A 16785-nucleotide genomic window follows, 5' to 3' on the forward strand; every position below is an offset into this window, starting at 1 on the left:
TCAAATAAATAAATAGAATCTTTAAAAAAAAGATTTTTCATACGAACTGAGAGCTTGTTATTTTTCTATTTGGAGGATTACCCCCTCCTAATAAGGAAACATGATCTGCTCTGATAAAATTTTAACAGGTACTGAAACTTATATATTATATTACAGACTTACAAGCCTACACTAATTATTAATTATCCACCTAAGTGTATACCACTTTACACATCCTGCCCCTTAACTAGAGCACTCAGAAAAGCCATTGTACTTTGCCTAACAGACCATGTCTCGAACAGCCAAATGGCCTAGCGAACGCAAAGATTTTCCCATATGTACACTTTCCAGTGTTAATGTAGCTCCACTGTCTATGCAAACCAACCGCACTCCCACAAGCACATCCCACCTGGAGGAGCACAGGTGACCTGGGGAGAGCCTCTAGCTCTGGACACCATCAGCAAATCAGATCCCGATTATAAGCAGTTTCTCTAGTGTTTGCAAAGAACATTACTGCATAGTCACAATTGTAGAACTAGTGAGTTCCCGTGCTCTGCTCTGGAAATATTTTAAAGAAGTCACATAGAGGCTTCTTTTTATGCTAGAACAGGTGTGAACTCAATTCCACTCTTAAACTAGTATCAGCTCAGCTGAGAGAAGAGCCATAAATTTTTATTTCAGAACTAAATGAAACTCATGAGGGCACGGGGCAAAATCTCATTAACTATTAAAATGCCTTTAAAAGACTGTGAGCAGGGCTGCTTTCTTTTGTTTCCTTTCCGATTCGGTGGTCAAACTATAGAGAGGACTTTTCAGCGAATGGAAAATGCAATCACCAACATATATATATCTAGAATATTTTTATTTTGAGGTTAACAAAAGATTTCGGAGAGCTCTTTCCCCACCCCCACCACACCTCCATGAATTAGGTCAGTAGTAGAAATAAGGAAACCAAAGTTAAAATGAAAAATGGCTTATGTAAGATCACCTAAAGATTATCCAGCAAACCACTATTTAGTATTTTCCCCTAACGAGTTACTAGAATGCCTAAGAGAGTTTGTCCACAGCTGCTTACACAGTCTGCCATGATAGCTAGAATTTTTATGATGCTCAGTGCATTTCAATTTCCAAAAATATTTGTGAGACCATCAAAAAAGAAAGAAAAAGGAAACCATGCAATACAGACACACAAACACGTACACAAAAGGAGACACACTCACACACACGATATAGAGCTTGAATTTAATCCTGTCAAAGACCAGTGTTTAAGGCTTCCAAAATTATGGATACTAGGCTCACTTCCAATTACTCTGAAAGTTGTGAAGGAGACGGGGTCACTAATAAATTTTCCTCCACGAACTGGTATTGCCCAATTAAGTACAATCAGTTACACATAACGAGTTTATGCTTGCATCTGAAGCATTCAGATTTGGCTACTGAACTGTTAAGAGTACAGCTTGGTCTGAATAGTCAAGGTGAGGAAGAGGCAAGAGCAATTAGTAACCTAGTAACTTCAGAGACTTAGCCACAGCAGTGATGATAATACAAGGCTAGAAAACGGTACTGTGTGCTCAGAATGTGCTCAGAGTGCTCCACAATTAGGTTTTTATGTCTCTTTCTCGCTCATCCTTCTCTCCTCTTGTCTCTTCCTTCTCCACCAAATGTTATCAGATATCACACACTTTGTATTTGCATTCAGCCTTAATGTGGCCCATGAGGGGGTGGCATTTAATTAATCACTTCCACTTTCTGCCAAAATTCACTACATGATTCTCAAGTTTGCATATCACTTTTGCCAAGCTGGTCAGACCCAATAAACAGAAAACCACCTAGATACAATAGAAGTGGGTGGAATCATAATTCACAGTAACTTGATTTAAGTGCCAGGTGCTTTTCATGTTACTTCATTTAAACTCAGAGCAAGGACTCAGACGAGAAATTCCATCAGAGCACTAAAGATTGCCCAAGGTCACACAACTAGGGGGTGGCAGGCTAGGCGTCACACCAATGCCCAGCTAAAGCCAATCCTTGCTCGGCCTCCCATCTTCTGCTTCACCACTACTAGGGCTTTAGAGGGATGTTCAACCTATGGGAAAGCTCTCAATATTTTATTTTATACATAAACAATATCACCAGCTATATTTTACACCAATTTAAAGTGAAGCTTTGGGACACCCGGGTGGCTCAGTGGTTGAGCATCTGTCTTTGGCTCGGGTCATCATCCTGGGTCCTGGGATTGAGTCCTGCATCAGGATCCTTGCATGGAGCCTGCTTCTCTCTCTGCCTATGTCTCTGCTTCTTTCTGTGTCTCTCCTGAATAAATAAAATCTTTAAAAAATAAATGAAACATAAAGTGAAGCTTCTTTATAGCTTTTCCTATTAATAAACATGTGTCAAGGTATTGAGAAGTGATTAATAAACCATCCTCAAGAAGATGACAAATGTTTGGGCTCTATTACATACTTAGGAATAAATTTAATACCAATCTATCCGTACATCTTGCAACTGTTCATCCCAAGACCTGATATTCTGCAAAAGGAAACGAAATGTGATCCACTAAATACCTCTTTCTACTCAAACATAATAAACAGTTCCTTAGGAAGGACTCAGAAACCCTTTGAAGTGCAAAGAACCAGAGAATAATCACATGCAAAGCAACATTCTATGCCAAGCTTCTCTGGAGAACAAACTGAGGTGGATGAGGACTGTCTCTAACACATTCCTGAGAATGTGGAAGGCCTGTGTAATAGTATCTCCTTGATGAAAAGCAACCTACCTAGCTGTTGCTCATTATTCAGATGGCCTACAATGCAAGCAAAGAAATCTCAACTTGCCAGTGGGCCCCCCTAGCCTCATCATTCAAATACCTTACACCAAGGTGTTTTTAGCTACGTGGAACAACGAAATTTGAGAATATTTAAGTTGGAGAGTCAAATGACTGGAGGCAAATATTTCACAAGGGGCGTATCCGAATTCAACAAAGTTGTCCCCAAAGAGGTACTTGTTTTTGTGAATTGGCTAAAAAAGAAATCTTATCTTGTTGTTCTTGATGTTTAGAGAACCAAATATTCCATACTATCTCCACCTGTTCTCGCCTTCAGTTCCAATCTCCTGAGCAGGTAAGGGTGTCTTAAAGCTGCTAGCACCCAAGACCCAAGGTCTATACATTTTTCAATTAATTACAGAGAGAAGTGATAGAGTACCAACGTGTAGCCTCGCAAGGGGTAAGAACAGTTACAGAGCGGCTGTTACTACCTGTATCACTTCACTGCACTGCTCCAGTGACTCGGGGGGGTGGGGGTGGCAGTAAGTATGACAGGTATTGCTCCCAGAAGTGAGAAAGGTGGACATCCTAAGAAACTCATCCAAAGTCCTAGCACCAGGAAATGGAACAGTCAAGACTATGGCTGCACTGGAGCTTGGCCCACTCTACTTTTCCACACGCCTCCCAAGACTTGCAAGGCTTAGAACGGAGGTCCTTCGCTGCCATGGTCCTAATGAAGGTGATAATGTGACCAGAGAAAACAGGCTTATTTTTATTGACGATCCATATGGCACTAAGGTGGATACACAGCTTTCATGAACATTAGTGCAGAGACCCTGTGACTCTACTGATGCTTCTCCTGGAGCCAAGGGGCAGTGAAAGATTCGAGAAAGTCAGTGTTAAATCCCCCGACTCAAGGATCCACTTAGGAAGTAGGCTACTGCTTACTGCTGTCAGGGGCATCCTTTAAATATCAACCTTAGTGCAAAATTCCAAGGAGCCAACTTTCCAATGAAAAACCGGGAGAAAAAACACCTGCCTGTGTCCTCACTGGCCTGATTCATGCCACGACTGTGTTCAACAGGGATGGGAAACCTCTGGCCAGAAGCTGAATCCAGTTCTCCCCACAGTTTCATGCAGTCTTGGCATGTTAACTAAAATTAAATGCCTTCTGGCTGCACTTAATCCTCCACATTAAAGATCAACAAATACAATTGTGTATATATTAAAATACAATGGAGGGTTTTTTGTTGTTGTTGTTTCTTTTTGCCTCTGGCAACGGGCATTCTTGTCTGAGCGCTTCACGGTGGCCTGGCAGGTTGTCGGAGGGAAGTACACAGGCTTAGCTTAGCAGTGGTGCAGGGACAAGATCTCCGCCTGGCACCTGTAATGGCATGTCCTGGGACCTTGTGGCTCCAGGATGCCAGGCCTGCACCGTGTCCTAGGAGTGGCAGTGGGCACTTCCAAAGACCACCAACAGGCCTGTGCAAAAGGCTCACGGTAGAGCTAAGGGTCTGCTGCCCCACCGCCCCCACCACGGTGCTCGGCACAGAGACACAACTCAAGCCAAAGGTCTAAAAGAGAAGGTTGTGGGCGATGTGTACATGTAGAAGGTTGCCTCTGGCTGGTTGCTGCCTTGCTCACGGGATGGCAATGAAGGTACAGGCCTTGGAGATGAAGTGAGAACAGCAGGCCCCACACTCCCCGTGGCTCACTCTCCCAGCCGCACTTTCTCCACCTCGCCCATTTCAACTACCTGGTTTTTTTCTACTCCACGTCTCTTTGTCCCTTTTTCTAATTTGCCTCCCAGAATTTAGAGTTGAGGTCCATTTCGTAGTTTTCTTACTACAGGAAAGTTTGAGCCTTGTTCTTCATTTTCCAGACTGTTATGTTTAAAATTATGTACTTTTCCCCTGAGAAGAAACTAAATAAAACCCTGGAAGTCACCAAGCCTGAGATGCATTCCCAACTCCCTTCTCTCTTGTCTCCTTCTATTGACCCGGCGGGAGTAGCTATTGTGTAGACACTCCCTCCCACCCAACCCAAAGTCTGTAGCTGGAGATGGCCATGGGATCTAGGGGAACAGGGGATCACACTGCTGGGCTCCCTTTTCCCTGCTTCTTGCTGCATCAAACCCATACTTGACATCTAAAGCTGTGACAGTCATCTTGAGACAATGAGGGAAAGCACAAAAGAATCACCCAGACACCTGCTTTGGCGTCAATGAGCTCCAAACCAATTTTAGCAGCAGCCTACCACCAGACTTCCAGTAGAAGAAAAATTCTTCTTAAGCAACCATTAGTCACATTTTCCATTACTTCTACGCAAGAGTATTCCTACCCAACACAAACTACTTTTTACTTTTATTTAACTCTAAAATGATGTATTTTCTCTTAGAGTCCATAACTTTTTATGTGAGAAATCTTCCTGTGGTTATTTAGAAGTTCTATATTATTCTGTCGGTTATAGTTTTCAAATAATGTTTTTTTTCTGCTCTCAGTTCTTCTATATTTCATAAAACTTGACTAGAAAGTATTTGATTATCACAGCACTGATTGTAGTATATTCATACAGTAAATGGCTGAGTGGAAAGGAAGCAAGACCAATCAAAGAAAGACAGTAATTTTTATTGATTGGACAAGAAGAAATAAGTTTTCATATCTGAAAACTGGAAATACTTAACTTTTTTCAGGAGCCTTTCGAAAAAAAAAATGACATTACTTATTTTTTTTAAATAGAATATTTTGTGGTATTGTTTAGTGAAAATTGAAATCTACCATGCTGTAATGTGATCTGTTCTCTGATGTTAGAATATTTTGCACCGTCAAGGATATAGAACGATAGAATGAATTTCTGTAAGACCAGCTCCAGCCGAGGGTTTTCTTTCTGAGACAGTGAGATAGATATAGGCCTGATTTTTAATTTATGGGCTTTTCATTCAGGATTAAAACCCTCTGTATCTGGTGTCCTGATTTGTTCACAAATGAAACCACTCGACAGCCGCTTATTGAGGTCCTACAACTCAATGCTAGGCATTGGCCCAGACACAACGCTTTTCTCCTGGTGATGCAACTTAATCAGTTATTATTTTATCTTCAATCAATCCAACCCTTTAACTATAGATATGGAATGAGCTGAGGTAGAAAAGAAACATCCATTTGAGTCAGGCTTTAAAGAATAACATTTGGAAAACACATCACTAGCAAAGTTACTTGAAGGTATCATAAAATAGAGATGAATGGATTAGAAATAACAATAAAACATCTCTAAAGATAAAATATAGCAGAAGGACAAAATGGCATACCTAAAAGATCAATGGACCATCAGATGAGAAAATTACCTCAGGGATCATCTAAAGGTCTGTTCCACCCTCAATCTAAAGATGTGAAAAGACCTGACCTGAGGAGCCACCCACCCTTTAAAAAAAAAAAAAAGATACTGAAAGTACACAGCCGTCCCTCACTACTGAACCCGCAAGCAGCCTATCCCTATCAAACCTCAGAACAATTCAACGGTGAACTAACATTTCTGGAGCTGATACCACATTCACAATTCCATTTTCACCAAGTTACGAAAATATTATTTGACCTCTGACATTTCAGAAAATCAAACATTCGCCATTGTTGAACAAGTTTTGGGTTTTTTTAAATCAAATATTTAAACTCCTGCATAGAAAGAAAACATCTGACAAGGAGGTCAAGTCAAATCTTACCCATGCTTTGAAAAAACTGTATTTCTTTGTGGTTGTTGAACGTTAAGGTTTTCAGAACACTGTTCCTAGTAAGAGGCTCTTCGTTTAGGTTTATTTCCAGTTTTACAATGAAAAGAAAAACGCTCTGTATTAGCATCTACTCACATTCGCCATTTTACAAGAAGACTGTGCCACTGGCCTCTGCCACTGGGATTTGAAAACACTCACAACACTTCACCTTTATGCTGGGCTAAACTCAGGGTAGTCATAAACACTTTGAAGTAATACAAACCTAAATATTCCTGCTAGGCAAACGGAGCAGTGGAACCGAATTATAATGAGCTAGCAGCTGTCACAATATGACCACAGTAACCAAATCAAAATATCAACCGCTAACCCAGATGAGATTCAAAGGTCATCCTATAAGCCAGCAGCTTTCTTCAGTTCTGCCTGAAACCCCGACCTAATCCTGCAGTAAAATGTTCCACTGAGCTAGTTTAGAGACCAGTTACCCTATGGTGGGAAATTATTTAGGGCACTGGTAGTAGATGCCGTCAGTGGGACTAGAACCAAACACCGCAGTCAGGAAGCCGAACCATTCACAATGGGACACAGAAAAACACAGCAGCTGATGTTGAACTAAGCTGCACCCAACTGTACAGAAGTATCACTTTTCACATCCTTCAGTTACCCATGCATGGCTATAATCCTACCGGCAACTTGCTCACTCAAACAATCTGGTTTTCAATTAAGGCTCTGGAACAATAGAAGGAAAATGCATGCTTAGATCCTTCCCCGGATCAAAAAAGTTTGAGCTAGAAAATATATTGTTTTCCCATTGTAAAAATATTTGGACAATTAACCTGCAGAAGTTTAATGCTTGCAAGAAAACAAGCAAGGACAAGAATGTTAAAAAGAAAAGAAAAGAAAAAAAAAAAAACCCATACCCTTTGCATATAGCCCTTATCAGTATTTTCAAACTATGCCATAGCATTTAATCCTCTTCAAAACACAAGACTCAGAGCCACGGCCCCTCTGTCCCATCAGCATATTCCGAAAGCTACTCACTGACCGCCTATAAAGGTTTGTAGGTTTATAAATCAAGCCGTTTAAAAACTGCAGCAAACAAGTTTCCAACACATCGAGCGTACGTTATTATCATTAATAGTCATAAGTAGTCACAAAGAAAAAGCGATTTGTTTTTTTCCAGACGTGAAACAGGACATGGCATTTCAAAGAAGCAAAAATGCAAACCGGCTTGCGCGTCTCTACACAATGAAAGCAGTGATTGAGGATTCAGAAAATGTCAGGTAAGAACAGAATACACAAATATTGATTCACTTTGCTGAACACCTGAAACTAATATAATGTCATATGTCACTTGTACCTCAATAGAAATAAATAAATAAATAGCATTTCAAAAAGAGAGCAAATCTATGTATTGGTCAGTGCAGGCAGTCAGGGAGATGAGTCGGTGCTACAGGCTCTCAACTCCTCCAGTCTCCCACCCCCCCACACCCCGCGAGAAGGAAAACAGTAAGTCATGCACAGTTATTTTTCCTTTTAATTAGGGGCTGGCTTTTTTTATTTTAGTTACATTTTCCTTTAAAGGATTTACACAATATCAACTTCCAAAACTTCGTATGGCAACTATAACTACAGACAGTAATGAGAGAAGTGGTGCAGCCTTATAAACCAAGAGGCCTGTTTGCGCACAGAAGGGGCGTGTGTTGTGCGTGCACGTGCGTGTGTGCACACATCCACGCATGCATGCGAGTGCCCTTGTGTTCATTTGTTCATTTTTAGTTTAGAGATTCACAAGCTGTCAAAATAGGATATTACATTCAGATATGCAGTCTTATTTCTAAAAGAATAAATTAATGGAGGTACTCTATTACTCTTATAAATTACATACCACTCTGCAAAAGTTTGAGATCACAAATAAATCGGGTTTTGGTATTTTGGCGCCAAACCTAAGTATTATATATCACAAAAACTGGAACATTTATGCAAAACCGTTCCTGTGAAATCAGAAAGTTCAGAGTTGTAGTAAAGGGTTTTGCTGTGGTAAGAGTTTATGAGCAAATGTTAGCAATGAATGCCTGCATCATTTCTCCAAAACAGTAGAGTATTGCCATAGAGAACAAAATATATAATAATAATAATAATTAATAATAATGCACTCCCCAAAGGAGAGAGCAGTTCATTACTTTTTTCGTTCCCTGCCACAAAATAAAACCCCGCTAAGTGAACAGTTTACTTAAAAAAAAAAAAAAAAATCAGGTCATCTGCAGTTAATAACTCTTTCCCGTAAAATTAGTGTCACTTGTTTCTGCAGCAGACGCCTAATTCAGTCACAGGCTTGATTGATTTGACAATAGAGAATCTGGTCCAATAAAGTGGCTGATTTACTTCTTATGCTATAGCTTTTACCCTAATGTGACATCACAGCAGAATTAAATCTTTGACATGTGAAGAAATCCTTTGTAGCTTTAATGAAAACTAAAGATTCTGAAAGCCGGTATTGACTGTTGTCAACAACTTCCAGGAAGTCTAACGCCTTCATTTGGTAGAATGAAAACTTCCACAAAGACCATGACACTGAATATGGATTTGGACACAAAGGGCAGTTGAGAATATACCATGTATTCCGTGAGCCCAAATTGTTGGCTGCACTAACAGGTCTCGTTTTATCTCCGTCTCCTTTTGTAAATCGGTTGTCTTTAATTTCTCGAAAACGACCTACCTTCCCTTTGTGAAAGCATGGCATAACACCAAGCGTGGCCCATCTCGAAAGTGGTTTTATTTTAAATAAACAGCAGCCTGGCCAAAAATCAATGAGCATCTTTGTTCCCCTAATCCAGGCCTGAGACAGTCGAGCCAATCAAGAAGCCATTTGGTATGTGAGAGAGAAATCACAGGCCCGGGAAGAGTTAATGCAGCATTCGTGGGCAGGCCTCTAAAAATATTTTTAAATTCTTTTCCCAACTAAAAATGCAAGGTATTTCGTAGTTGTTTAAATGTCTTTTTCCTTTTTTTGCAGACTGCGCCGTGGCCTGTCGCTCCGAGGGCGACTTCCCTGACCCCAGTCTGACACTGCGCCGTTAATGTCAGATAAACCATTTAGCCCCAGCACAAATCTATTCTGTGCAAAAATCTGCTTGAGGTGGAAAATGTAGCAGTTTGTAAACAATAAAGAGCCATGTTTCAGACCAGACAGCTTATCTAACAGAGAAGTCCTTTCATGGGGAACAGTGGGTGGGAGCCTCCCGGACATAGTAGCATTTCCTACCACAATGCAGGAGACTGTCTTGGCCTCCATATTTAAGAGTTTAATGGGAAGGAGGGCAGACGGGATAAAAGAACACAGCTGACAGGGACTTTCAGCTTTAACGACTAAGTGAAAGGAGTCAGCTCTCTCTGCTCTAGCTCCAGGCTCTCAGGCCACGTAGATTTTAAATACTATTTGGATGGGAAAACGAATTTGGCTTCTAAAACAGTGGCCCACGAGGACAGATGAACAAGAACAAATATTTAGTGTCCTTGCACTGCTGGGTGTTTTCTGTGATATTAACTTATCAAGTGGTTCTTGAGCAAAACTTTTTCCTCATGTACATAACACAGACCTCCAAATATGAGGAGCCATTCATTTATTCTATTTTACTTTCACCCATCAGAGGATAGCTTAAGAATGTTCTAGGGGTTGGGATTCCTGGGTGGCTCAGCAGTTTAGTGTCTGCCTTCGGCCCAGGGCGTGATCCTGGAGACCCAGGATCGAGACCCATGTCGGCCTCCCTGCAGGGAGCCTGCTTCTCCCTCTGCCTGTGTCTCTGCCCCTCTCTCTGTGTCTCTCATGAATAGATAAATAAAATCTTCTTTTAAATTTTTTAAAAAGAATCTTCTAGGGGAGTCCTTTAATATGCTGTCAAAGTACCACTTTCCAAGATTATTATTTTCTAGTTAATCTTTTATTCTATCTTATGAAATTGAGACAGGGTGACTAGAGAAACAAGGTTAGAATTTAACATCGTCGCTAAAGAGCCTAAAGTCGTTCTTTAAAACCTAAGTGAACAAATGTATCTAGTCTTCCTTATCTGTGTATCCTGAAAATGGGAAAGTTGTTGCAACTCCCTATCAACAATTGATTTTAAAAAACTGGGAAGCTGGCTTTAGCTGCAAAATTAAAACACAGATATGAAATTTATCATCCTAAAGAGAAACACAAATATAAGAACCTATGATCAAACACAACTTCATGGTTCTCAAAGTTGGAATGATATTTAAAGGCACACACAAAAAAACCCATAAAGGCACAAACATATGATGTCATCCACTTAAAATAAGTTGCTAGTATTTCTCTGCTTTGTCTCCTTTGTTTTAAATACCTGAGATTCCTTTAGATGGACTTGATGGTGACTTTTGAAAAAATGACTGATATTCGAGGACTATCTATACACTAAATCACAAGTAAGCTTCCAAGGCTTAAAAATAGGGACATTCTTTAGAAGCATTTGCAACTATGGTTTCAGAGTGATATAATTATGACCGTGTGTTTTTCTTGGAGTATGGTCCAATGCCTTCTGCCAAGAAATTCAACTTCATTTATTGATAGATTTGCAATAGAATTTAACCAAGTTGAGAGACTTATTAATAATGCTAAAAAAAAAAAACACATTTACCAGAACAAAGATCATTGCTTCACTTGAAACTAAAGCAATCTGCTATTGCTCATTGCTCAGGTTACTGCTGTTACACACACATCCTTATAGAGTAAACGAAACAGAAAAATACTCAAAAGATGCTAGTATGAAGGACATGCTGGAAACTCATAAGCTACCTCAAGCGTAGCTGGCTTCCAGTGAAGTAAGCTACAGTCTGCCTACACCATCAGCCCTCTAAAGCTCACACCTCGATAAATACACAACCAGATCTTTTAATTCAACTTGAATACACTACTCTGATTTCAGTCATCTAAACCTATTATTAAAGGGGTTCCACAACCCTTTTAATAAGAATTTATAAGTGATACAGACTATATATCACTGCCAATGGACAGGCCTGAAGATATTTTCATTTTAAATATTCACCACTTTGACTTTATCAACCTTAAATCAAAAAACAAGTATTGCATCGTTGAAATTAGAATACGAGCTTTATACCTAAGAAAGACAAAATTTCCACGGCCATTCGGTATCACCGAAATCCTGTAATTCCACACAGTTATAAAACTTAGTCCTTTACGCACAATTATCAAGCATAAACTGTCAGTATTTTTTCTGCAACTTAAAATTACTAGAGTGAACTGGCTAAATATCCAAGTCCCTAAAAACAGATCCTCTGTCTGGACTGAATTCTCCTCTTTCTATAGTAAAATATCAGCATTCAAAAAGTGTATGTTAATTTAAAATTGGTCTTACTTTGTATTCTGGAATTGACAAAAGGTGGAGAGAGATTGTCATGTGACCCAAGGTCCCTGCTGGTCATGTGGTCATAGGGAGTCCCATCTCCATAGTTCTGTAAATAAAACAACATCATAAGTTTTCATTTCGCATGAATAAATCAGCATATAAATACCCCCCTACTGACAGCTCCAAGATCCAAAGAAACTGAAGTCCACATTCCCACCATGAAACCTCATTATAAGGGACCTGCCTCTTCACAGGTCCACTGGTTAAGAGAGGGCTCTACAAGTCTGCAGAGTTCAAGTTTTCCTCAAGGTAGCTGTGAAAGCTTAGAACAATAATAATAGAATCAACTGCAGGAAGTTGTTGGCATGATTAAATGAAATAATGTATGTAAAACACCTGACATATATAAAATGCACTATAAATATTAGAAGTCACTATTTTGGTAAGCCCACATTATTTTTTTAAGATTTTATTTATTTATTTATTTGACACAGAAAGAGAGAGCATAAGCAGGGGGAGCAGCAGAGGAAGAGGGAGAAGCAGGCTCCCCGCAGAGCAAGGAGCCTCATGCAGGGCTTGATCCCAAGACTACAGGATCGTGACCTGAGCCGAAGGCAGATGCTTAACTGGCTGAGCCACTCAGGTGCAGGCAAGCCCACCACATTATTTAAAAAAAGAAAAAAGCAATATTGTGCTATCAGGGAAAAATGACCCATCGCCTATAATGAATGCTTTTAGAAGACCAAGATAGAGCCTTTTAGACCAACATTTGGTTTTAGGGTATTGAAATTTCAATGTTTTTTTACAGTTGCTATTGTGGTTGTAAGAGAACTGGATCATTCCGCAAGTAATTAACACGTTAGAAGATGAAAATATTACAGCATGACTATGAACAAACATCAAAACTTCAGCATAAATTAGTACTCCTGGATTTGGAAAAGTATGGCAGGAAAAAGTTTTAAAGCAGACATTAATTTTGGGCAGAAAACTGTCATGATTACAATGATCTCATCATTTCAATGAAATTTAAAATTAAAATAATGTTTTTAAACTGCCCACTTATTAATGGAGGAATCAGATAACATATAGGAAAAGTTAAAAATCATCTATATTACAGGGTTCAAATTTCAGACTAAGGTGCATAAAATAACCAAAAAGGAAAAAAAAAAGTCGATCTGCTCAGCTGGTTGCACTGCCCATAAAGACCAAGTCAAATATACTCAGAGGCATCAGTTGGCATGTTAGCCAAAGGGCAGGATCTGCCCACACAAAAAAAGACGGACGCTGTATGAAAAATGCAAACGCACATCACTTTGGGAGAGAATAACTGGACCTCTTAAGGTTCCAAATAAGCCTGTTTTTAATCACTTTCCCTTATTTAGAAAATTAACTGGAATGATACTGTAATATAAGGCTGCCAATATGTCAGTGTATTAAAAAATGTCATACTTTAAATACCTAGCATGGGTTTTGCACTCACTTATTCTATATGGAGCATTGTATAATATAAGGCTGATTTTTACTTATTAAGGGTCCTCATCTTAGCGTACTTTCATATACACTACCTAATTTAAAGCACAGCACAGTGCTGCAAGGTAGTGGATAATGTCACCACTCTAAGAGGAGAGAAGACACGCTCGGCCTGGAAATCTGTCACGTGCAAGCTACCTGGATCTAGAAGATAGAAACTACAAAACACTGACTCAAAATTATTCACCAAAATATGCCCTGAAAAAAATGGCGGGACAGTCACTGAAAAAATGAAAGTCAGGACTACGGTCCCAAGGGACCTTGTTCTCAAAAGAACAATTAAAAGTAGCGTGTGTGTTAAAGTGAGAAGTCCTAAGACATTAAGTGTGAATGAGCTAAACAATAGGGGAAAATTGTGTCATCTCCTACACTTGCTGTCAAGAGGAATGGATTTATTTCTGCAAGTGCAGCCTGTAACGTGAGGAGGAGGAAAGATTTCCTCAACCCATCCATATAATGCATTAGGATACCAGGCCCGACAGCTGGCGCAGTGGCTTCAGCAAAGCTCCTGGTTAAGCTTACAGACCCTGCTGTGCCGTAGAGACCACACTGAGAACCACAAGGTCAAAGGACAGGTGGAAACGGACAACCGCGGCTTGCTGACACGTCCTCATTGTGAGAGCTTGATTACCTTCCTTGCCTCCTTGCCAAAATAGAAACACCCCCACCTCAAATGTATGTGAATACTTAGAGTAAAATGTTCCCTCCCTGCAGAATGCTTCATTTATGCAGCTGGCTGGGGGAGGGGCACGTGTTTGTTTGACTATGTGCTCTCAGTCTATTTTTAATTTGGGGTATTTATATGTATATTAGAAAAGCTGACATGGATTTTAGAGGGACTAGAAATGATTCCATTAAAAACAGATTATACATAAAATCATATATATATTTAAGTGGGAAGGAACATAAAAGACCTTCTGGCTTTACTTCTTCGGTTTACGAATTACAACAAGGAGGACCAAGGAAGTGAAATGACATGCCCAAGGTCATACGCACATACACACGTGGCCTAACCTCCCTACTCTTACCCCATTCCATGGTCTTTCCATTATACCCAAAGTAACAACTAAAGCATGAGGGAAAACCATGAGAAAAGAATAGCAAAAATTTGAAACCAAATAAATGAATGAACCCAACGGGTGACCAAAGGCATTAATAGCATGTTTATGAAATGAAATCAACCATGACTTATTATGTAGATTACACTGACCAGATAGAGCTTCATACTCTGTCCTCAGAATTATTCTGTCATCTATATACACCAACACATTACGGGAATCCCAGATTTTTTTTTTCAAAGTTGTGCCATCTACAACAAATAACTTTCTGTAATGCTGGATCAATAACAAGCAAAGTAAGGCCAAATATTTAATATAGGATTTTTCTTCTGTTTAGCAGAAATGGAACAGGTGTCAAATTCAATAACAGCATCCAATAAGAGAATGGGAAAAAATTGCAAACACAAGCTGATCCTCATTAAACTTAGTATGCGTGTATATGTATCTGTGCAGTCATGTGAGAGAGAGAGAGAGAGAGGGAAAAACTCACCTTCAGTTTGTCAATTTACATATGTGGGATGTCTGGTTGTGGGGAAAAAAGATTAGATATACTTACCCTGGACGGGCTTGGATGTCCTCCGTTCCCCCAGGACCCTGAGCTACTTCTGTCTTCTACATCTAGGGACAAGAGAAAAGTTCTTTAGGCTTTCTTGCAATAATTCTTTCTTTTTGTATATGCACTTTTAAATTAATGTTTCAAATTAATCTCCTGTTGCCTTTAATTAAGAATCAGGCACGGGGCTACCACGATGATAGTGGCTTCTGACCCATCTACTTAAATTAACTCATTTAAATTCACAGCAGAAATGAACTGGACCCTCAGGAACCAGAGGTATGAACATAAAAATTACTTCTATCCTTCAGTGTTTCATAGCCTCAACTTTTATGGACCTGAAACTACACTTAAAGTTTTATTAAGATCTTTTGTACAAAGTGAGTTTAAAACGACACTAACGCAACCTTAAATGTGTATTTTAGAAAGTAAGTTAACTATTCATGCTGACATGAGCGGAGTCTATGCCATAATTCTCTTGGATACTTCTCGTTCCCTAGTCAAGGCTCACTCTACCAGACAACAGACGTGCAACAAAATACACACAACACAAAAAGGATTCAGTCCTCTATCTCCACCAGTACAATACAAGGATATTAGAATTTTGGGTGTTTTTTTTTAATGTTTTAAGTAAAGACAACACTGTCTCAGTATTTTAGTTATTTTAATAGACTTGACCACTTGGCTACAATCCTTAATCTGGGCACTGAGATGTGAAAATCAAAGTCATTAAAGCAATGTTTTTCTTGATTAAGTGATAATGGAGAGACATACCCAGACTACCAGAAAGCTGAAATTCTTCTAAACTCTGCACCAGCAAAGTCCTAACAGCTGACCACTGAGTGTTTGAAGTGGCGAGAAAATCGGGCTGGAGAGTCTAACAGCTAAGTTATCATATTAATTGCTTAAAACGTAAAAAAATGTTTTAAAGATCAGTCGCTCTATATTTAGAAATGGCTTCGAGATTGTTGATGAGAGGTCCTTTATAAGGATAAAAAGTTTCCCTGTTCTCTTATTTTGATCATGGTTGGTAACAGACGGCCATCACAAACTTCCTCTGACAGCACTGGAGGAGGAGGTGTGAAACTTTGGTTCAGGAGACATAATCCCATTTATTGTGTTTCCTAACATTTCAGCGATACTGTTTATTCTCCTAATGCACTGTCATTCCTTTTATTACTGCTGTTTTATTATCAGATGAAATAATCATGGTATAATTAATGGATTTATTTTTGGGTACAGTGGAGTACACAGCACTTTAGCATATCTTAAGAGATAGAACAGCAACAACAAAAAACAACTATTACCACTAAACTTGAATCCTTTCTCTCTTTTTTTAAACAAATATCTCTGTTCCTTTTGTTGGTGCTTCAGAAGCTAATGCAACTGCAAACGAATGTCGTGTGTCCCCCCCCCCCCCCCCCCCCCCGCCGCCAGGAGAGCTGAAGGCTGTCACTGCGAGCTTTAAGGGATGTCAAGAAAGCTCCATTGCTGCATCCAGACTTTGCCCAAATCCGCTGTTTAACAACCCATCCCCTGGCCTACAGGTGTGCCGAGCCGAAATACTTGAAGAGGGGACTTAGAACCCCCTGGATTGGGGAGTAGCCAGCCTACATGGTTCTCCTCATCCTTACCCCCAAATCAAATATTTTCAGCAACAAAAAGCATAAATGCCAAAAATCTCTCAACCGCTGTGGATCTTAAGAAGTCTGGCAGGCCTTGACTTCCTTTTCACCTGAAACAGCCAGCCTGGGTTAATTTGAGAGATTTTTTTTCCCCTCTTTCCCCCCCACCCCTTAACA

General features: G+C 39.7%; 1 protein-coding gene across 15 annotated transcripts in view; it reads right to left on the reverse strand.

Annotated features, from left to right (window-relative positions):
* The window catches only part of TCF4 (transcription factor 4), a 355096-nt gene that overhangs the window by 219485 nt on the left and 118826 nt on the right, over window positions 1-16785 (reverse strand). For all 15 annotated transcript variants that reach the window (XM_041739369.1, XM_041739349.1, XM_041739357.1 and 12 more), the window contains 2 exons: window positions 14987-15048; window positions 11852-11948 (listed from right to left, as the gene is read on the reverse strand). In XM_041739369.1, coding sequence (XP_041595303.1) covers window positions 11852-11948; window positions 14987-15048 — 159 coding nt within the window. The remainder of the gene's footprint in view (window positions 1-11851; window positions 11949-14986; window positions 15049-16785) is intronic.

This window comes from Vulpes lagopus, chromosome 24 (assembly GCF_018345385.1).
Source record: "Vulpes lagopus strain Blue_001 chromosome 24, ASM1834538v1, whole genome shotgun sequence".
Classification (NCBI taxonomy): Eukaryota; Metazoa; Chordata; class Mammalia; order Carnivora; family Canidae; genus Vulpes; species Vulpes lagopus.